The following is a 21,273-nucleotide window of genomic DNA, read 5'->3' as shown; positions in this document are numbered from 1 at the left end:
AGGTGTAGTGCTTCCCAAACAGTGTTTCCTAAACAGAGCTTCTTGGGACGCGCTCTTCATTGCCAGCCTGCAAGGTTGGCAAGCCGCTTGCGCGTTTTGCTCTCTTCAGCAAGTGCAGGGTCAGCTTTCCAACAGGGCTGGAGCGAAAGTGAGTATTTTCTGCGATTAGTTGATGGCCTCACCCCATGGCAGCACGGCTGTTTGTGGGGTTTTGTTTCCTCCCTGGGGTGAGGCTGGACGCTGAGGGCACAGCGCAGGTGAGCAAGCACCAGGTGCTGGGTGGCAGCACCCGTGGCCTGAGCCCCAGCACACGTGTGCGGGCGGGAGGCTGCAGCGAGGTGATGCAGCCGCTGACCTGTTTGCACGGGGCAGGACGGGGCGGTGAGGCTGCTGGCTGCTGGTCGCAGCTCAGATGTTTGGTTTTAGCTGTATTTGCAACAGTTCCTAGCAGTCACCTTTAGACTCCCTCCAGGTACTTCTATACTGGAGATAAAGGGGGTAAACCACTGTTTTTTCACTCTGTACACCACAGGCTGATATTCTTTCATCCCCTGTTTTATCTTCTACCCCCTACGAGATGATTTTTATACTCTCCATCAGCATAGTGACCCCCAGCTGTTTTATACTTACGCTCCCAGTGGCTGTCTGGCTGACCCTTGTTTGTTGATCGTCACAGATCTGTGTTTCTTCTCCACCTATGGTGGCTTGTGAGCTGGGAAAATGTATCTTTATACTTATTCTAGCATTTACCTCCCTTTATTTTTTTTAATACCAAATCCTACATAGATGGCTTTAGTATATTTTAACTCATTTAATTTAGTTTTCATTTTATTTGCAAGAGGTGGGACTGAGAGGTCAGGTACTGAATGAGGTTCACTGCTTATGGAGAAGCGGGACCAAACAATAGAGCCTACAGGAACAGCAAGGCTCAGCGCTGGGGCAGAAGTTCTTCCCTTTTGCGGGGCGTCCTACCGGTGGTCTCATCCCACAGCTGGAGGTGGGAAGTGCCTTCCCCACGTGGCAGGCAGGAGCAGAGGTTTGGGGGCTGTTCCTTGCAAAAGATGACAGGGAGAGGGCACAGCTGATGTGGTGAGAGCCTTGGGTCTGAGTAACCCCCAGGCTGCGTGGCTGGGCATGAAGGGCAGAGGTGTGGGGTTGGGTTGCTTGTTCTGAGTGTGAATCTTCACCCTCTGGCTGCTTGGGGTCCTTTTCCCACGTCACCAAACTCTTGCTATGAATTCACCCAGAACTGCTAAGGACCGAGTCCCACAAAAGCATTCAGGGCTCAAAACAAGCTTTTGACTTGTGACTTCCAAATTCTTACCCACTTTGCCTACCTGGCCCTTTTACTGGTGGAAGCCAAAAGCAACATGGCTGCTGGCCAGGGTGCTGGGTTGTGGTCGTAGTGTGCTGTTCTGGCCCTTGCTGGGAGGGATACTTCAGAAATGTGTTACCCATTTTCTGGTTAACCATTTTACTTTTAACTATTTAGTCTTTGCCGGTACTTCAGGACCTTGGTGAACTGGGGTTGGGGAAATCGGTTGGGTAGATTAGCATAGCTCTGTTGAAGTCAGCTGTGGACAGCATAGCGCTGGGGTAATTCTGTGTGCTCCCCTAGTAACTTTTGTTTATATAAATGTATGCACGTTTCATGCTTCATCTTTCCTCTGCTGTGTTACAGAGCCTCAGGCAGCTGAGCAGCGCCATCAGTAGCACGGGACCTTACATACACAACATCTCCTATTTTAATGACATGAGGTTTGCTGGAGACTGCAGGCATCGCAGTACATTGGTTCAGATGTGATCGCTTCCACATTTCTTTTTCTTGGGGAAGAGCTGAGGTTTCTTTCCATTAGTCTGCATGCCTTCGGTTGTGACCACGCTTTGCGGACAGCAGATGTTGCTCTCTGGCTTGAGTGCCAAAAAGATTTAACGGAAGATCAAAGAAGTGATGCTTGTCCCAGCTCCCAGCAGATGGACCACATCTGCTCTGGGCAGTTCCCATTGAGCCTGTCTGGAGTGGGGACAGACAGTGTCCCCTGTTCAACCCCTGCACCCCATCATTCACTGTGAGCACAAAACATGGGGTTGGCCACAAACAAACAAAAGAATGCTGTGGTAAGCAAGGGTGAGGTATCTTCTAGAATTTCTTTTTCTTTGGCTTTTAAAACAAAATTCGTAATCCATAATGCATAGTAAGAAACAGCATGTAGAATAATACTAAACTCATAAATGCAACCCTGGAACTGCAAGGTCAGTTTTGGCATCCTGGATCCAACAACTACAGCAGGAGCAAAGCCACCCTTTCCTGTGCTCCTCCCAGCTTTAGAAGAGCAAAACATCTATGAAGAATGGTGCTGGCAGGAGTGTAGCTATGTGAAAACAGAGAGCAAGAGAGATACGAGCAAGAAATCTGCTGAGAGCAACTTGTTATTCTCTAGATTTTGACAGATTGAGTCTTCAATGTCCTCTCTGGGAATATCCTTTGGCATCCATCTCCACGGCTGTTTTTCAGACTCACACTCCATGCAGAGATGGTCCCGCTACAGCACCCGCGTCTTCCCCAAAGCTCAGCATTGCCAGGGTCCGTGGCTTTCACATTGCCCCTCTTTAGTTCCCATAGAAGCCCTCTGTTCACTTCTCTGACCACACATTTGTGTTTTAAGACCTTGTGGTTTATGACCAGTCAGGATCAAAGGCAGCAACACTTCCAGCTTTGTATCTCAAAATGTGGAGGGATCATGTGCCAAGGGAACTAGAGGGTTTATATTGAGACAAGCTGGCTTGTAGGGTGTAACTGTGACCTACAGCAAAGAGCTTTGGAAACCTTCAGGATCAGCGACCAGAGTAAAGTTCAGCAAAGGGCTGTCATCTTGTGCAAGAGCAACCTAATTTCACATGCAGTTCTGCAGCAGCTGAAACCTCCCAGACGTGTGTGGAGCACTGTCTTCTTCATGTATGATCTTCTTTCCTTTGTGGGGTGATGAGGAGGAGGAGAGAGAAGTCGTCGCCAACTCAGTGGGGGAAGGAGAGGGATGCTTGGAGATGCTGCAGCTCGGCTTGTTGCAGAGGAGGTGGGAGGCAGCCTGGGAAGCGCTGGCTCTGTGCTGGGACCTGAGGTGCCACCTCCCCCGGCACTGCTACTGCTGCCAAACGGGGGTGAGGGAAGGACTTTTCTTCTGAGCTGGCATGTATCGCAGAGTGACATTTCCTAGCAGCAAGGGGAGGAAGGAAATCTTATTTTCCTATAAAAGGATTCCCTGCCTGTATCCCACATGTGGCATGTGACTGGGATGATAACAGCAAGGGGGGGGTGGGGGATGGGGGGAATCCTATAAACCATATCATAGGGCGGGATAAAGCTCTCGCTTTCTGCTTTTCCCCTCTGCCTTTGATATCTCTGACCTTCTGACAGATCCCTGAAGCTGCTCTGAAGAGAAATGCAAGGAGAAGAAAGCACTCCAATCACATTGACGCAACACCATTCCTTCAGCAAGCTATATATATTTCTTTATTTTATAGTCATTTGAACAGCGGAGAGTTTGGCAATAGTGACAGCCTCGGAAGTGTGCACTCTGCAGGTGTGTGTATGTGCGTGTGTGTGTTTCGAACCTTCCAGCTTGGCTCCCACTCGATGTCTTAGAAGACCCACCGTTACTGTTTTTAAACAAAGCAGCAAATCGAGATACCTCTCCCATGGGCTCCTCAAGAGCATCATGTCCCGAGACCCCCAACCTGGCAGCGCAGGGGACGTGACCCCAACTGGAGGGGCTACTTCCAGGCACTGGACTGCAAAGAACCGCTGATACCTTTCAGCCAACAGCCAGCAAAGCTTCGTTAAGCTGTTGGGGGACCCTGCACTGTTTTCCCATCGTTGCTGTTTATTTCACTTTTTTTTTGTTTCTTTAACCCTTTCCCCAGCAAAAAATTACTGAGGCCAGACCTTCAGCAGGGCATGACTTTATCAGCACAAACAGTACTCGGCAGGTTTGTGTTTGATGAGGACTGTGCCTGGACCAACAAGGACCGGACTATTTCAGCTGGGTTTCCATCACTGCAACAGGTCAGGTGATTCCTAAAGCTGCTGAAATAAGTTGTTCTGGGGTTCATTTTCAATGCACAGTTGTTTTTTATATGGCAGCATATTCCCTAATAGCATTATGTTTCTGTTATTGATATAATATTTTCATCTTCTGTTTCCCAGAATATATTTGACTGACTATGCTGTCGCTGCTTCCCTCATAATGCTGGAGCATAGACCAAGTTTCCGATGGGATTTTTTCTAAATAGCTGGCAGCAGGTCCCGCTCTCCCACTGAAATCAGTGAAACTGGCTTCTGGCAGATGAGAAAAGGACCAGCAAGTGGGGAACACTTCTGGAAAGACACTTGCCTTTTCAGTAAGTTGACCCATGCCTGTTACTTGCTAATTCATTCATGCATATAACAAAACTAGTCGAACAACCCTTTGAGCAGCTGGTAGTTGGCCAATAAGCCCAATTGTGTATCTCAAAGCAAAGCAGGAGTAACTCCCCCTGCTCATGGAGGCAGGACCTTGATCCACAGGGAGCCTGAATCGGGGCACTGTGAGGAACAAGGAGCTCCCATGGATTGCTGCCAGGGCTTATGGGGAAGCAAAACAGAAGAAAGCAAGAACTAGCTGCGCTGGTGTCCCAGCAAAGCTCAGCAAGATGGGAAAGGACATTGCAGAGCAACAGCCCTGGGGGGCAGGCAAGGCGGCTCTCTGCCAGGCTGGACTGCTGTACTGGTTCTTTGCTGAAACAACCGACCTGTCCTAATAAATTCCCTGTGTAAAAAATATGTATTTATAAATCACGCCTTAGTAAGAACGATGCAGCTGCTAACAGGGTTGGATGTGGCCAAACACAATGCTCTAATGCTCTCTAATCCGACACCGAGCCGTGACGACTCTCTCTGCAAAGAGTGACTCTACTTGAACGTGTGTGCGTGTGTGCATACGTACATGTACACATACTTATAGCTTTATCATCCTGCTGCCCAGGGGGGAGCCCCGGGTGGCAGGCGGGCAGGGGGGAGCCCCTGCTGCTACACAATCATGAACTGGCAGACGTAGGGCAGCTGGTCTTTGCACCTCTTGTCAAACCACTTGCCGACGGCAGCCCCTGACAAAGCTGCGCAGTTTTCCAACTTGCCTCCGTCGGGCTGGGTGGTGATTTCAGTCTCCCAGTTCTTGTAGCGGATGGGGCCACCCGTCATGTCGACCCACTTGCCCTCCGCCGCCATGTCATTGAGGCCCAGCCAGATCTCTGCCTCCGAGCCGATGCTCTTGCGCATGTAGTCGTAGAGAGCATCGTTCTCCTCCCCACTCTGCGGGGTGCTGAGCGTGCCGCCCTGCGAAATGCAGTTTTCGCTGGCCTCGTGGTACGACTTGGTCTCCGAAAATGCGAGAAAGCATTTGAGGTGAATTTTGGTGCCTTTCAGGCAGACTGAGAGGTTACCACATGAACAGAACAAAAAGACAGAAAGGGAATTGGTTTTAAAAATGGTGCCTGGGAAGAAGCGGCAGCCACAAACGTGGCGGCCAAACAACAGTTTTCACTGCTTAGGCTGCGCAGCAACCCTCGGCTGTGAGGGGGTCCCGGGGGCCCTCTCCCTCCTGCATCTCCTCCCCATCTGCAAACCGATGGGAAAAATGGACCTCGGGGTGCCCCTGCCCCCCTCCTGGGCTCTGCCACCACTGGAGCAGAGGCACAGCCTGGTTCTCCTGCCCCTTCCCCTGGCCTTGCTCTTCTCTCACGGGTTTGTGGGAGGCAAAGGTGGTGATGGGCACTGCCCAGTGTTGGAGTATTTGGGGGGAAAATCTGCAATGCCAATTCAATCATCTTAATTACGCAGGATGAAAAAAACCCACCTTTTTTTAATAAGCTTTGATCAGAAGTGTTATGCTTGCATAGCTCGAGGTCTTCAGCGGAAATTTCTACTTGCCTCTGACTTTATTGTTAAGAATGGCAATATTTTTTTTTCTTTTAAGCTCTAAATCTTGAGAATGCAGGGTACTGTAGCCAAACAATAACTAATCAGAGCCATGTATTAATATCCAAACCAATTACATCTCAGTGAATGTGAGTTTGGAACTAAAGCCTTGATTTTGCTTTTAAGTGTTCCTTTTCTTTCAAGGAAAAAAATCTCCTTAACTTGCATTTTCATCTCATTTCTGTTTCACGTTCTGCAAATCTCTCTCCCATCAACATCGGTGGAGTTTGCACAGAATAACTGTGGAGCCTGGCTAGAAGATGGACATTTTGGGACCATCCTCTATATGTGTTCAGTGAAGCGTGGTGGGACCGACCTCCAGTGAAGTTCCTTGGGCAACAGCATGGTACGTATAAGAGACCAGGTCACCATTTCACTGGGGACCGGACAAAAGCGTAAGCTACATTTGACTAAAGCACAGACTAATCCATTACCCATACTTCCAACTCATAAATGAAAATTAACATCTGGCTTAGCGTCATAGCACTATCCATAGCTTTACAAAAGGGAAGCTCTAGCACATAAAAGGGGGGAGGGCACGTGCTGCACAACTCAAGTCATTAACTGCTCAAGGGGTTTCACCTGCTTGGAGGAATTGCAATGACCCCGCACTTTGCTTTGATTCCCCCAGCTGCTCTCCCCATGATGGACTCCTTGTTGCAGGGCACTTGGGCATCTCTTGTCGGAACGTGTGGAGAGATAGTAGCCGCTTTATAAGCAGCTCCTCTCTCAAAGCAAAAGCCATGCTGCCTTCAGTGAGTCCTTTACCTGTCTGGAGTGCTTGCTTTTCCTTCAGTAGAGCAACCTCCTGAGAGATGTTGTCAATCATGTCCTTCAGGTCTTCAATCATTTTGAGGCTCACACCATCTGTTGGAGGAATCAAGGGAGGAGCATAAACATTGGTTGCATCCCCAGGGGACACAACCAAAGCTGTTCTTATCAGCAGAACTCCCCATTTCTCTGCCCTCAAAGAAAGACAAACAAAATGAATCCACAAAGTCAACACCTGTTGACTGTCACACACCCATCAGAGTGAGTGCTCACCAGCCTGGTTCCACTGTCAACACAGGGTTCCCAGTTTGGGTTTCGGGTCTTTGCACCCTGTGGGGATTTGTGCTGCAGGGGGTCTCCCCTTGGGCTGCTGCTGCAGTGCTGGGGTGGTGGTCACACATATGAATGTTGCAAGGGGCTCGTCTCTGGAGCCCTTATGTAGGGCACTCACCTGGGGTGGTGCTGCACTGGGGTCAAGCTCCCAAAATGCAGAACACCATCTGATGCTGCTCTGCCTGAGCCGGAGTCCTGCCACACACAAGTGTTTTGTGGGGAACTTCAAGCTGCTGATGAATAGGATTTTTTTTTTCAATTCCTCAAAAACACGCCCTCCCTCTCTCTACTCACAGCACACCTTCCTAGCTTCCCTTCAACACCCTAACGCACGATTTTCTCTGTATGTACTCCTTGCTGTGCCCCTGTCTGTGCTGGCAGGAAAGCGCTTTTCTCGCCAGGCTGATGCTCAGCAGGAAGTGCTGGAGTACCTCCACTAGGTCTGCCCTGCACCACCAGCCACCCCAGCCCTCAGCCCACCAACCACGCCATCCCTCAGGCCATCACAGCTGCCTCCATCTCCCCTCTGCCTTCAGCATCCCCAGTGCAGGTACCCAAAACCTGCTCTCCTGCCATGAGAAGACACCTTTTTGGCTGGGGAGTTGGTTAAGCCAGCTATTAAAGTCCGTGTCTTGCTAGGTGTGTTGCCTCTACAATGGCTCCAACCAGCTATTCATTGGTACTTGGATTTTTCCTGTCTAGAACTAGAAGGACCCTTATGTCTTGGAGACGGTAGGAGATCGAACATTGAGGCATTTGTACTCATTACGCTATCTCTACTGCTCCTATTGCTTTACCTTGCCTGGCATAAGCATCTGGTAGTCCTCACAGGGTGAAAGGGGACAATTTGTCCACGAAGGCAGTAGGATGGGCTTCCTCAAGGGTCAAGGAGATGAGGAGCCAAGGCACCAGACCAGGCAAATGGAGAAGTAGCTTGGATGCTGACCAGTCCAAAGATTACATGGTGCCCTGATTATAAAAAGCCTGAGGAACCAGGAGGAGGGCATTAAGCTGCTTTGCTCATTGCTCAATTAACTTTAATGGGCCCACTTAACACCGAGGCACTAGTTGTTTTGCTGCCTTTGATGAAAACACTTTGTGGGAAACAGCTAATTAATGCCCTTTGTTTTCCACGGAGCTTGTCTGGCAGCAGAAGGGATGTCACTTAGGTTTAAGTAACATCCAAGGGCCACAGCGCTGCCAATTAGTCTTGCTGGGGCAGCTCCTTACCTCGTTCCAGCAGAGTTTGCTGGTGGGTTCCCATCTGGAGGGTCCCTGCCACACAAGGTGACACACCTCCTGAATAACTGCCTAAGGGCCCTGTCCCTTTTCACCACCTCATTCCCAAATCCCGGGCCACAGCATGTTCCTACAGCAGCGCATTCAGTGGGGTGTCCCAGGGAGAACTGGGAGCAGTGGATTTGCACTTCGGCTACAAAGCCAGTACCGCGGCTGCATCAAACAGGAGTTGAGTTTTCTATGTTATTGCCAGAGGGTTTTGCCTCTGTGCTGTCTCTTCCTCAAGGCTTGCCTCCCACAGCCCATGATCGTGGCTACTTATAGCTTGGGTTTCCTGTGCCTGAAGCCAGCGTGGCAGCTGCCAGTGTCGCTCGCGGGAGCTGGAGCGGGTCCTTGGGTGTCTGAGTGTCAGCACTGGGGTTAAGCGTGGGCAGAGACAAGATGAAAAGAAGACTCACAGAAGGATGTGAGTCGCAACAGTCTCTTGGTTTGAAAGCCTAGCCAGTAACATATTGGACGCTGCAAATGGGAGCTCTTGCCTGGTTTTCCTTACTCTAATCATATGCTGAATAACAAACACAGCCCTCTGTACTTCTTTTTGATTATTTAACTACCCCTATATGAAATTTGGATCTATATCTGGGTTGCTTAGCTCAGCTAAGCATCATCTGTTTTATTCCCACCTGAATGGGTTTCTGTCCCCCAGCAGGGTGAGCATCGCTCTGGTTCACAGTATTGGCCATCAGTAGTTCTTGTAACACAAGGCATTTCCACAGATGTCCCAGACAGAGGTCAGGTCCCATATTGCAGTCTGTCCCTGGATCAGAGGAGGGGACCGAATGCACCTGCGGTGGCTTTGTATCACTGTAAGTGTTCACAGGCATCTTCAGGGAAGTGCCATTATACTGAAGTTTTGGGTGGCATCAGGGGTGGAGCCCAAATCAGTCCCTATCCGATGATTTAAGCATCCGGGCTCTGATTTCCATCTCCAATTACCTTAAAAATACACGTGAGTGCTATGCAAAGATGCCCCTAGCACTCCAATGTGACCAAGGGGAGCCCCCCCTGCCCCCCCCCCCCCCCCCAGCTGGGAGGTGCTATCACCTGCCTTCCCTGGACACCCTTCTTAACAAGACTGCTGGAATCCCACCTGTCCCCCAAGACATTGGGGTTCAGGGAGAGTTTGCTGAACTGCTGCATCTGGAAAAATCACTGGAGAGCAATTTGGGGGTGAAAAAACCCAACAGCAGGCAAAGTGAATGTGCTGTCTCAGCATTTCCTAAATGTTGTGGTTTGGCTTTTTCATGTTGAAACAGCACCATTTTTGTTCTGAAGCAGATCCAAATGTAAGCAATAATTACAAAAAAAAGAAGAGAAAAAAAACCAAACAAAAAAAAAGTAAAAAAAACAAAAAGAGAGGAAAAGCTTGGCTTGAATCATTGCTTTCTTTTCTAACATCTGTGGTTTGGCTGAACAGATTAAAAAAAAATAAATCCAGCCAAACACCCCAACCCTCCAGTGGCTTCACCCTGCCCGACCCTCCCGGGTGAAAGGCAGGGGGTGAGCTGGGATGGGGTTGGGGATGGGACAGGACCGGACCATCCTGTCATCGCTCAGGGCAGGAGCAGCTGAGCCCTGGCCCCTGCAGCAGGTGGGCAGGCAGGCTTGGATGTGGCCAGGGGCTGGGGGGTGAAGAGGAGCCTGGCAGGGCAGTTGTAGTGCTTTCCTCCCCCCTTCCCCACCCCCTGGCATTAACCAAGAAACGATGGAAGTTTCCAGTAAAGGCAGGGCAGCTGACCTGCCACGGGGCTGGATGCATCTGGCCAAAAAATGCCAAGTTTGTTTTTTTTTTTTCTCCTTTTCCCCACAGAAAACTTGACCTCTCCTTTGCAAAGCAACTCCTAAGCTCTCAGTAAAAATTGCCACCAGCTGTTGCAGATGGCTTGATTTTTCAGGATACCTCTCCTCAAATGTTTTTAAATCAGAGCCCAATTTTCCTGTCAAAAAGGTGAATTTTCTCCCACCTTCTTGTGACCAATCAGTTACAAACAGCAGCTGCAGTGATACAGAGAGGAAAATAAGATTTCTCTGAGAAACTGATCTCTCTCTTAGTACCTCCAGTAAGTGCAATGCATGTGTACCCTAAATGCACCCAGGGGTGTGTTTTTTTCTCTAGAAAACAGCCACAGACTAAGGATATGGAATAAGCAGCTATGCCATGATTTCATAGAAAGATCTAATGGGAGAAAAAGGAAAAATTTCTCAAGGATGGGATCCAATGAAAACAGACACCGGGTGAGCATAGAGAGCAGCCCGGCCAAGCAAATTCCTGGGATGCTTCTTCACTCTCTGCTTCATTCCAAGCAGGAAAGCGCCTGCCAGAAGCAGTCTAAGCCCATGCAAGTGCAGTCGGACACACCGGGCAGGTGGGCTCACACGCCGCCGGGCTGCAACACAAGCTGCTTCCCGACCTGCCTGCTCCTATAATTAAGGTGCATTCAGTCAGAAAGAGAAAGGCTGGGGCAGCAGCAAAAAAGAAGAAAAAATAAAAAAAACCCAACACCACCAGGGAAAAGAAAACTTAGGCATCTTTTTGTGTGCATTGCCCTCTGATAAGCCTGAGTAGTTGGAGCCTGCGTACAGCTTGACATACACCCGGGGCAAGCCTTTTAAAATGAAGATCGATGTTGGTATTTAATGGGTTATATATTATCTGCCTACTCTTGTCTCCAAATCTACAACAGTTGTCAGTCATCTGCCACTTGCTTCTGTAAAGTTAACGAGGAGGGGTAGGGGGTCATAGAAATGGAGATTTTAGTAGAGGAAAAGTGCGGGGCAAACCTTAGAGGTAACACGGAAAATGCGGTGCCCTCTGAAATTCTGACCAAGATGCTCCATCAGATTTATCGAAGGTACAACTCCCCAAAAAGCATTTCAGTACCCTCACTGCTTTACAGAAGGGCCACACAGTCATTCCCACGGGGCGGTGGTGGGGGAAAGACACTTCATTAGGTTTTAAGATGCCTTTTACAGTTTCATTAAAGCGCTGTTAAATGCCCAAAGGACCAGGCTAATTGCATCCCCCGCAAGGTTTCCTTGTGGGGAAGGTGCCGCCGCTTCTTACCTTTCTTGGAAGCCCCAGGTTTTTGCCGGACTTTGGCAGTTTGCTGGCTGGAGACCTGGGCGAGGGAGAGGATGCAGAGGAGCAGGCAGGCTCCCCGGAGCGCCATGCCGCTGCCGTCGGTGCCGAGCGGAGGTGGAGTGGCTCTGCCCTGCCCGCACAGCCGGCTTCGCACCGCCTGGGATCGCGAATGGCTGTCCCAGAAAGCCGCCCGCTGAGCCCCGGCCAGCGGCAGCCGCCCGGCCCGGGGGGGGCTCCGGCGGCTCCAGCCAAGGCTGAAAACATCCCAGCGGGTTTGCGTTTCTTAGCACACTGATTGTTTTTGTGCGTTTTTTTTTTCTTTAAAAAAAAAAAAAAAAAAAAAGGGAATGAAAGCCTGCTAAGCTAAACATGAGGAAAGGCTGTGAATACAGCTGGAATGATTTCCTAAGTTTCTTTAGCAAAATGCCGTGAGTTTGATCTTGTGTGTCACTGATGGCATCGACACCACAAGGTGTGAAACAGCGTTTGGGCGGCTGAGAGAACAGAAAGGGGCCAGGTGCCCGGGCAGCCCCTCGGCAGGGCTGCCCGCAGGGGATGCTGCCAGCCCCAACAGAGGCAGTGCGGGGGGGACTGAGCAGCCCACTCCTTGCCATGGCACAACTGCATGGAGATGTCTGGTTTGTTCCCACTGCAAGGGGCTGCTGTAATCCCCTCAGCCTGAGCGCAGCCACAGGGGCAAAGGGCTTTTTTTTTTCTAGGGTAGTCCTTGCTCATGGAGTAGGACAGCACTTACCCCTCAGAAAAGCAATTCTACCACGGCCTTGGGGGGGTTGTCCTGCCATCAGTGCTTCTCCATAAGAGATGAGACTGGCGCCTCATTGTCTGCCTCTTCCCATCTCTGTATGAGGTCCCCTCTGGAGGGTGACTCCTGCTGCGGGGACCCCTGTTTCCCTCCTCCCTGCGGGGATGGGAGGCAGGTGCTGGGCAGCTCTGCCTGAGGGCAGCTTCCAACACAATAGGTTTGGATCTCTATTTTTGGAGACAGTCCCCCCCAGAAAGGGGGTTGCTGTGCACAGCTGCCCTGTGGTGTGCACGGCTGTGCCTTTGCTCTCTCCCAGCAACCAAATTTATATTGCAGGATAAGGCTTTGGCCTATGCCCATGTGGGGCAGCTTGGTGGCACTCCCCCTCAGCTGTGGGACCTACCTGGGGCTGGGAGGCAGCAGGGGATGACCTGGTGTTCACCTCCCTTTTCCTTGCACCCTGGGGACAGGGTGGCTTCCAGCCCTGGCTCCAGTCGCCAGTTCTGGGGCAGTTCCAGTGTAAATCGCTCTCCACACAGTGATTCCCATCCTCAGGGTGGAAAACATCTGCATTGGCCATACCGTCCTGTACCCCTGTAGCAATTTTGCAAGGACAGGGGTGGTCAGTGCTGTGGGGCTACTTGGCAGCAGCATCACACTGAGACCTTGGAGGCATCTGGGTGGCACCTTCCAGGGGAGCGAGACTCCTTTGGTGGCAAACACATCCCCACCACCAGACCATGCAGCGGCTTCATGTGCTTTTCATTTTCCAAACCTGCTTTTGGTTCTGTAGTACAGGAAACTAAACAACAGCTCCAGAGGTTTTAAGCAAACCAGAGAGCTGCTCATCATGTTGCTCTTTAACCCTTTCCATTGCCCTGGCTGGCAGCTGGAGGCATTTTGAGTCTGCCTAACCCCACCAGCAGTGAGGAGATCTCAGTTTCTACAACTTTGTTCCAAAAATGATCTGAAAAGGGACAGTGTTTTGGCAGGTCTGGGCAAAAGCAGGGACGAAGAAACCTGGGCGGATGTTTGATCCGCTGCTGCAGATGCCCCGCTAAGAGAAAGGCGGCTCCATCTCCACGCAAAGTGCATTGCATCTGCCTGGCACTGGACCACTTCCCTTCCTCCCCTGGCAGTAGTCACACTTGTGAGAATCAAAACCTAGAGGTGCACTGTGCACTTAGGAAACCCGGCATGCACCAGGGACAATAATCCAAAGTATCTTGTAGCCAGGTGCTGTGGCTTAACCCCAGCAAGCAACTAAATACCATGCAGCCGCTTATTCACTCCCTCACCTCCTCCAGTGGGATGGGGAAGAGAATCTCGAAAAAAACCCCAAAGGTAAAATCTATGGGTTGAAATAAGAACAGTTTAATAAACATACTACTACTACGAATAATAGTAAGAGACAGCAAGATGAGAAAGAGAAATAAAACTCAAGGAAAAAAAATAATCCAACCAAACCAGGTGATGCACAATACAGTTGCTCACCACCCGCTGCCCGGCCAGTCCCAGCAGCAGTCCTGCCCCCCACAACTAAGTCCCCCCAGTTATATACCAAGCATGACATTCTGTGGTATGGAATACTCCTTTGGTCAGCTGGGGTCAGCTGTCCGGGCTGTGTCCCCTCCCAACTCCTTGTGCACCCCCAGCCTCCTCGCTGGCAGGGCCTGGGAAAGTCCTTGACATAATGCAAACACCGCTGTTAGCAACAACTAAACACATCCATGTGTTATCAGCATTATTCTCATTCTAAATCCAAGACGCAGCACTGCACCAGCTACTAGGAAGAAAATTAACTCCGTCCCAGCTGGAACCAGACTACCAGGTCTGTCAAAGTACAGACATTTCATAAGACACAGCGGCTCTGAAAAGCTGGTTGACGCTTCACACCCACCACCTTGGACCAGGCTGAGTATGTGAGGGGTCCTCCCCAGGGCCACCTGAGTGGTTAGGTGACCAAAAATGCTTAGAGATTTGGGTCTTCACTCAGTTTTGGGAACGTTCAGGCTTCTAAGTACCCTTAGAGCTGTAACAGAGAGCTGGGATGAGCTGCACTCGGGACAGGGGGAACAAGTTCCACAAAGAGCCGTTCTCCTTGAGGGCCCCTTGCAGGGTCCCAGCCTGACTTCTTGGAGCAGCCAGGCTGCGCTGAGCAACACTGCAGCCTAAACCAAGGCCACTGCCTGGTGTTTTGGGTGCTGGTCGTTCAGCAGCTGCAACGCAAGTGGGTGAGCCTTTCCTGCAAGAGGGACAGGAACAATCTCAGCAAGCGGAGAAAATTCACGCAGAGAAAGGAGAGAAGGATGGGCATTTTGTAGAACAAAGTGCTCTTGACATTGGCCATTAACCTTAAATCTTTTCTGAAAAATTAAGGCAAGATGCCACCCAGCACAATGTGAACCACTGGAGTTGTGGGAGCATAAAAAGTCCGAGATAAACAGGGGTGTGGCTGGAAAAACAGCTGCCCTTGATTTAGTTTGGCCACAACCGTTTCCCTGCCTTCACTTGTACTGATTAAGGAAAACCCTGCCCTTATAATCCTACCTGAATAGAGCTCCTTTGGAGTCCACGCTCATGAAGCCAAGGAGGAACGGGTTTGATTCTCACTCCCCTTTACCACACACATGTAACCCCGCTCAAATTTAAGCCAGAGAATATGTATTTTGGGGATTTGCTGTTCTTCCGCCTGGACTATCCCAAAATGTAATGAAGCCCAGGAGATGCCAGACAGCTGCATACACATACATCCTCCCTTCTCTTGACACTTGAGTAGCACTTACCTATCCAAAGTACTTTTGGTAACTCGTCACCTCCCAGTTTTCCTTGGCTCCAGATTTGCTTGCCAGCCTTTACTTTGATTCAAGTCCTGCTACGCTGGGGAAAAAAACCCAGAATGTTCCCTTTGCTGCTGCGTGTGAAACGGGTGGCTCTGGTGTGGAGTCTGCCAGCAATCCCTAACCACAGGTGTCTGGGACCTGCCAGTGCATTGCATTTCTCCAGTTCCCCAGCCGAAATGAGAAGGGCTGGGTGGCTTTCCATTAGCGCTTGAAGAACAGGTCTGCAACCAAAGGGACCTCTCCCTGTGCCAGCCAGCAGGTCCTGTGCTGGATGCCACCGTTGTTTTTCTTGAAAGAGAGAAAAAATGAAGAGAAGTAGACTCAAAAAACTTGTCTCGCTGTAACACCTATTCACAGGGAGCTTTACTCCAATTCTGCCCTATGTAGACTGAAAGAAAACCAATCCTTGACACTTTAAAAGCTCTTAAACCCCTGCAAACCCACCTGACAGAAGCAAGCTGAAGTCTTGCTGCAATGAGCCCAGAAGGGGATGCTACAGGGAACGGGCACCTAAAAGCTGGAAGACTCCTGCCGGTCCCCAGCCCGGGCTCCTGCTGAAGCCCCAGGCTGCGGTTCCAGTTAAGTCACAGGACTATGGGTGGTCCCTTTGAAGGTGGCTCTTTGGGCAGACACCACGCTTTCGAGATCCCGATGATTCACACTTCTTATGTAAGGGAGGCGTGGGAGGTGGGAAGAGGTAAGCCTTTCTATTAGATGAACTAACAGAACTGGAAGACAGCAGCAAGGTTTTGGCAACGCGGCCCCTTCCTTCCCCTTCAGGGCTGGAAGAGAAGCAGCAAACATGAGAGCTGAGGAGAACCAGCTGGGAGGCTCGTGGCACATGTAGCCCATCGGAGAGAAAGGGAGCAGGCAGCGGGGGAAAGACAGCAACAGCTAATTCATGGAAGGGTTAATGAGAAGTAGACAGACTGTAATTGTGCCAAGAAACTAGGGCTTTGTCCATGATCTTTTTAAATCTGTGTAATTGTGGATTTTACCTCCCAGCGAAAGCACTTCACTCCCTGGTTTCAAGCCTGGTCTCCTTGTCAGACATGAAGTAGCTCCTCATAGCTATAAGGAAAATTGTTTGAGATAAAAAAACCAAAAAAAGAGGGCAGAAGAACCTATGCTTATGGAAACTGTCCCAGGGCCGCAGGGAAGCAGTCAGAAAAGTTTACGTGGCTTTGGGAAACCCAGTAAGCAGGCTGTGATGCTGAATTTGGAAGGCTTTCAGTTAGCAAAACAGTGGCTGGAATAAGCCCATGAAAGGAAGCTGGATGCTCCTGGCAACGATGCAGACCTGCGATTTCATCCCCAGCCAGGCAAGGAAATGGGCAGCAAGATCAGAGGCTATTTTGATTCAGCTCCTAGGAAATGAGCAGGTATCGCCAAGTGAAGAAATGAAGCAGCACTGCTGCACAATGGCTGGAAAGTGGAAGGGTGGACTAGATAACAGCATTCACACAGTTATTATCAAGATCAGCAGTTACCAGACCTGGCTTTTCAAGGCTGCTACCAGTTCAAAGGCAGGCCACCACGATGCTGAAACGATGCTTGCTTTTTGCCTGCAGCCCCCATCCTCTGGCAAGGCTCCTGCCTCCTCTGCTGGCACTGACAGCAGGAGAGCAAAGGGGAGGCCCAAAGGCATCTTTACATGGGGGGTCATGCAGCCTCAGCCACACCACAGTAACCTTGAAGAAGAATGGGAGAGGAACAGCAGCGGACAGTAAAACATGCTGCAAGGAAGTGCAGCTAACAGAAGAAAATTTCTTCTATTAATTAGCCACTGCCCAAACTTGTGATGGCATCATTCCCGGTTTCCACCAGCATAAACACCACCACAACAGGTTAAAATGAAAAGAGCCAGAGATGCGGATCATTGTTTCTGAGACCAACCGAGAAGAAATGCAATAATAGTTCAGGAAAGGGTGGTATTCATAAGGACAATGATGGGGAAATCCAAGGAGTCAGCACTCTGCCAAAACGTTATCCCCAGCACCAACTTTAGGAAATGGGCTCTGAGCCTAAGCAGGGAGCCTTCCCATCACATCCCATGGGAAGCACGGCTCACATCACTACCCTACATTCACCAGTGGTCTATGGGACTGAAGGATCTGTGCTAAATGAGATCCTTTGGCCTTAAACTGGACCCAAACGTGGGGAACTTGAACTCAGGTGCTATCAACTGCTTAAAATCCTCCTCTTTCCAAAAGGAGCTGCCCCAAAGGACTCGTCCTCCCTTCTGTTTGGAGCATGCGGCTCCTGTGGGCGAGGGGTAAATCTGGCTGTTTTCGCTACTTCGCTTTTCTGCCCATCATCTGTGTCCCGAAGTCCAACCAGCCAAAGGAAAACTGTAGTCAAGTGTCTAAATCTAACACCAAAACTGGAGAAATTCCTAATTGTGTAGGTTTGCCAAGCAGGCTGCACAAAACCGCCTGTCTCGGCACCAGCTCAAGTGAAGTCACCGTTGAAATCGCAGTCAGTATTTTAGAACTGGCAAGCAGATGGCAGTTCTGCCAGCTTATGATCTTGTTGCATGTCATTCTCACCTTTGAGAGACAGGTTTGCTTTCATCTGGCTGTGGATGCTGAATTATGGATTGTAAGAGAATTTCAAGGTCAGTCTCATGAATTCCTGAATTTTTTTAAATTTAGAGAAAAGTCTGTGTGATCAGACAGCAGGAAGGAAGCAATCCATGCCCTTGAAAAGCCTCATCAGATGCAAGCTAGTCTCTCGCTGGGGAAAAGAAAAGGGGCTGGAGTCAAAGCAAGACTTTTCAACCCATAGGTTTCCAACGCTGCAAATAGCAAAACTTACCGTTTGCCAAAACACAGGAAGAATGTGTAGTGAAAGTGCTCCTCTGGAAGGGCAGGCCTGCAGGCTGGTGGCTCCAAGGACCTCCAACACCCGAGCGCAACTGGCTTGGCTGCAGTCCCCACCATGCCAGCTGAGTGGAAGAGGGCCCCTGTACTTCAGAAAGCGGCTGAGATTTAATTTCCTTTTTCCCCTCGGAAGGTATTAGCTAAGGGGCTGCAGTAACCATGATCTTCTCCATCTAAATCAGACAGATCAAATCTCACCTACAAATGATGTGATGTGAAAACTCAGGTGTGCTTGTGCTGCTGCTACTACCCTCATCTTGAGAACAGAATGGCAACAGAGATGTTCACAGAGCTTTTAAGATAACCACAGCCTTATTCAAGTGCTCCAGTCGATGAAACTGAGGCTGAAACCGTCACCAGGGAGTCATTAACAGCAGCACCTTTGAGATCCTAACATCATTTTGCAGGAACAGCAAAAAGGTTTTTATTACTGAACAGTTAGAAATGCAGCTGATCCACGGGGAAAACCGAGGAACCGCAGTCTCTCTGTGGGGAGATGGGCACCAAAGTGCCCTGCTGTGGCTGAGCACTGACACTGGGAGTCTGAGACTTCACAGACAGAGTGAGGGACCAGGCACCTCAAGTGCCAGCCTGAAACCAGTCCCTGGCTGCCGCCTCCCTGCCAGCAGGGAGCAGGCAGGTGACACCTGCCTCTGCCAGGCACAGCTAACAGGCGCATCCCATTTTGCGCGAGAAGGAACAGCGTCCTAGGAGATGAGAGGCTGGGGAGCTGGGAGGAACAGCAGAGGCTGACAGCTAAGAGCTTCAGTCCCACTTGCAGACCTGCTCTTGCACTTTACTCAAGTGTGTTAAAGGAAAGGTGGGAACAAGGCTCTGGGGTAAGGACTGGAGAGCCCAGGTCTCACCGGTCACAGAGTCTCTTCTTGCCCCCTCTCGGTCGCAGTGGCTGCTTGCTACAGGCAAAGTAAACCAGCGCCACAGCAGGGCTGGAGAACATCCTGCTGCTCAAGGAAGCAGTGGCGTCTGCAGAAGCTTAAAAGAAAAGCTGGAGGCAGCTGTAGTAGAAGGTGGTAAATCCCAATTAATTCCTGTTTACAGAAAAAATGCAGAAAATCCGTATTATCTACATCAAATCAAGGCATTAAGACCCCTCGAAGAGACTTGAATGCTTCAGTCTCACGGGAACCATGGGCAAGCTCTGGCTCACACTAACTTGTCTTTACAACAGGCTGTGCTGAAGCAAGTTTTCACAAAGCCTGACTGCAAGTGGCACTGCCCTCTCCTCCCCATTGCCCCCCTGTCCCAGGCAGAACAAGCTCCCCTCTCCTCCCCAAACTACGTAACTGCAATACTGAACTGCTACTAGTTGGAAAACATTTGCTGATGGGATTCCTGGGCTTGGTAAATCTGCTGCGCATCAGCCTGAGGGCAAACACAGATCTGGAGGAACATGAGAAGCAAACCAGCCTGGTCCACCAACCTACAGCCTAGCCCTCCTCCCTCAGGGGGACTGTCCCTGTCAAACAGACCTCTAAGCTGGGGTACACGGGGAAGGAGGAAAAAAAAACCCAACCGTAAATTGCAGCTGGGTGCTTTTTAAGCAACACAAATAGAAGCTCAGCACGACTTGCTAGACTCCTCATCTCTAGTACACAGCTTTCAGCCTCTCGACACTCCCAGCAGAAGCAATTAATTTCTGGGACAAACAGAGAGCTATCCCGCTCCACAGATGTTTCCTCTTAGTTCTACTGGACTGGAGTCAATGAGAACGTGGCAATATCTGCACAGCAACACATGGAACTTTCCACCAGCCCAGATGGGAACAGGAGTAGTCTCAGATGAAGCCTCCATTAAAAAATCTAACTGCTATTTTTGTTTGGGATGGAAGGGAGGGGTTAAAGAAAGCTAAAAAAAAAAAAAAAATAGAAATGGGCAGCACAGCTCTTAACATGCCTGAGAACCACAGCCTCAAAGATTTCTTGGCAGATGTATCAAGTGGAAGAGCTGTAGGCCCTTTTACCCTTGTCGGAGCTTTGTTTATCCATTTGGGACATAAGCTGGTAGCAGCAAACCTCCAGGGGGAGCGGAGACCAACTAACAGCTGTATAATACTTTTGGCCAGGCTCATTATTTATATTTCAGGGGTAGAAGCATCCCCAGTCTGAACTAGGGTCACAATGCAGGCCCAATGCTTTTCCATGCCAACAGATGGGAGGTAGCAAGTGTGGAAGCAACAGGACCGCTTGAAAACTCCCAATTCATTCTGTGCCTGCTTACACACCTGCAGCAGACCTGGGGGGAGGACACGCATGGTTAGAGGAGGCACTGCAGATACTTGCACCACGTTAATTACAGTCATGCTTGCAGGAAGTGCTTGATATCAAGTACTTTGGGACTGAGGTAGCCATTTCTGTATACACAGCTGCTCCACAGGTTGCTCTGTGCTGGCAGCAGACACAGGTGCTCAGGTACCAAGAGTTTGCTTTTTAGGTATCTTGAGCATATACCCTGGATCTCAGATGGGGTAAATATTTGCCATCGTTACTAAAAAGTAAAGGGCAGGCACATATATTTACCTCCACAGAGGTGTCAGTTAAACCTGAAACACACTGAGGTACAGTCCCCCACTCCCCACCCCCACCATTTAAATTGGTAACAATCAATTTAATACGAAAAGAATCTGAAGAGGGGACAAGAAGCATCTTAAATGATGTAACTTGCAAGATGCTTGGAGAACCTTCAGCTGGAAGGCTATGTAGAAACATGCTGTTACTACCATGTTACAAAATTCACCCTGTAAGTAAGTCTGGGCAGCCTTTTTGGTATCCAACCCCAAATCTGTAACAAAACAGGCAACAGCTATTCAGACAATGGCTGTGGTTTAAGACTTGAGATTTAGATTAACCATTTTCTGAAACATTAAAGGATACATGACCAAACAAAAACTGCCTGTGGTAAGTTTAAGGTACTGTAAATGTTCCTCCCTTCCTTTTTAGTTTTTTTTCTACTTTCTTACAAGTAGCTTTGCATGGCAAGAAATGGATCACAGCTACTATAAAGCTGATGTCAGGTTAGTCTTTGCCTCACATAGAATAACTCTACTGGAGTGATTAAAAAGAGTATGTGTAACCATTGTCACTTCTTGGCTGTATTACTACGTACCACTATTGCAACTTAACTAAGCCATTACTTAAGAATACTGAAAAAATCCCACCTCTTCAGAACAGACATTTTGGGTAAGTTTTGTGGGACAATTTATTTATATATATTTATTTAACCTGCCTGCTCATTTTAGTAGTGGCTACACATATCTTAAATACACAGTA

At 49.6% G+C, this 21,273-nt stretch overlaps 1 protein-coding gene across 1 annotated transcript; it reads right to left on the bottom strand.

Annotated features, from left to right (window-relative positions):
• Positions 1–3,488: 3,488 nt before the first annotated feature.
• On the bottom strand, positions 3,489–11,764 carry CLEC3B (C-type lectin domain family 3 member B). Its single transcript, XM_056338283.1, has 3 exons — positions 11,481–11,764; positions 6,782–6,880; positions 3,489–5,466 (listed from the first exon to the last, which is right to left on the bottom strand). The coding sequence occupies exons 1-3, from the start codon at positions 11,584–11,586 to the stop codon at positions 5,066–5,068; spliced, it is 606 nt and encodes a 201-aa protein (XP_056194258.1). The 5' UTR covers positions 11,587–11,764; the 3' UTR covers positions 3,489–5,065.
• Between the last annotated feature and the right edge of the window lie 9,509 nt (positions 11,765–21,273).

This window comes from Falco biarmicus, chromosome 4, assembly GCF_023638135.1.
Source record: "Falco biarmicus isolate bFalBia1 chromosome 4, bFalBia1.pri, whole genome shotgun sequence".
NCBI classification, from domain to species: domain Eukaryota; kingdom Metazoa; phylum Chordata; class Aves; order Falconiformes; family Falconidae; genus Falco; species Falco biarmicus.
This window is presented reverse-complemented; position numbering and strand designations above follow the sequence as displayed.

What these genes read in the sequence shown, in the direction of transcription:
- CLEC3B (XM_056338283.1), bottom strand. Translation starts at nt 11,586, where the DNA reads ATGGCGCTCCGGGGAGCCTGCCTGCTCCTCTGCATCCTCTCCCTCGCC. An exon ending in ACCTGGGGCTTCCAAGAAAG is followed by an intron (nt 6,881 to 11,480) that starts GTAAGAAGCGGC and finishes TTCCTCCAACAG; the next exon opens with ATGGTGTGAGCCTCAAAATG. An exon ending in AAAGCAAGCACTCCAGACAG is followed by an intron (nt 5,467 to 6,781) that starts GTAAAGGACTCA and finishes GTAACCTCTCAG; the next exon opens with TCTGCCTGAAAGGCACCAAA.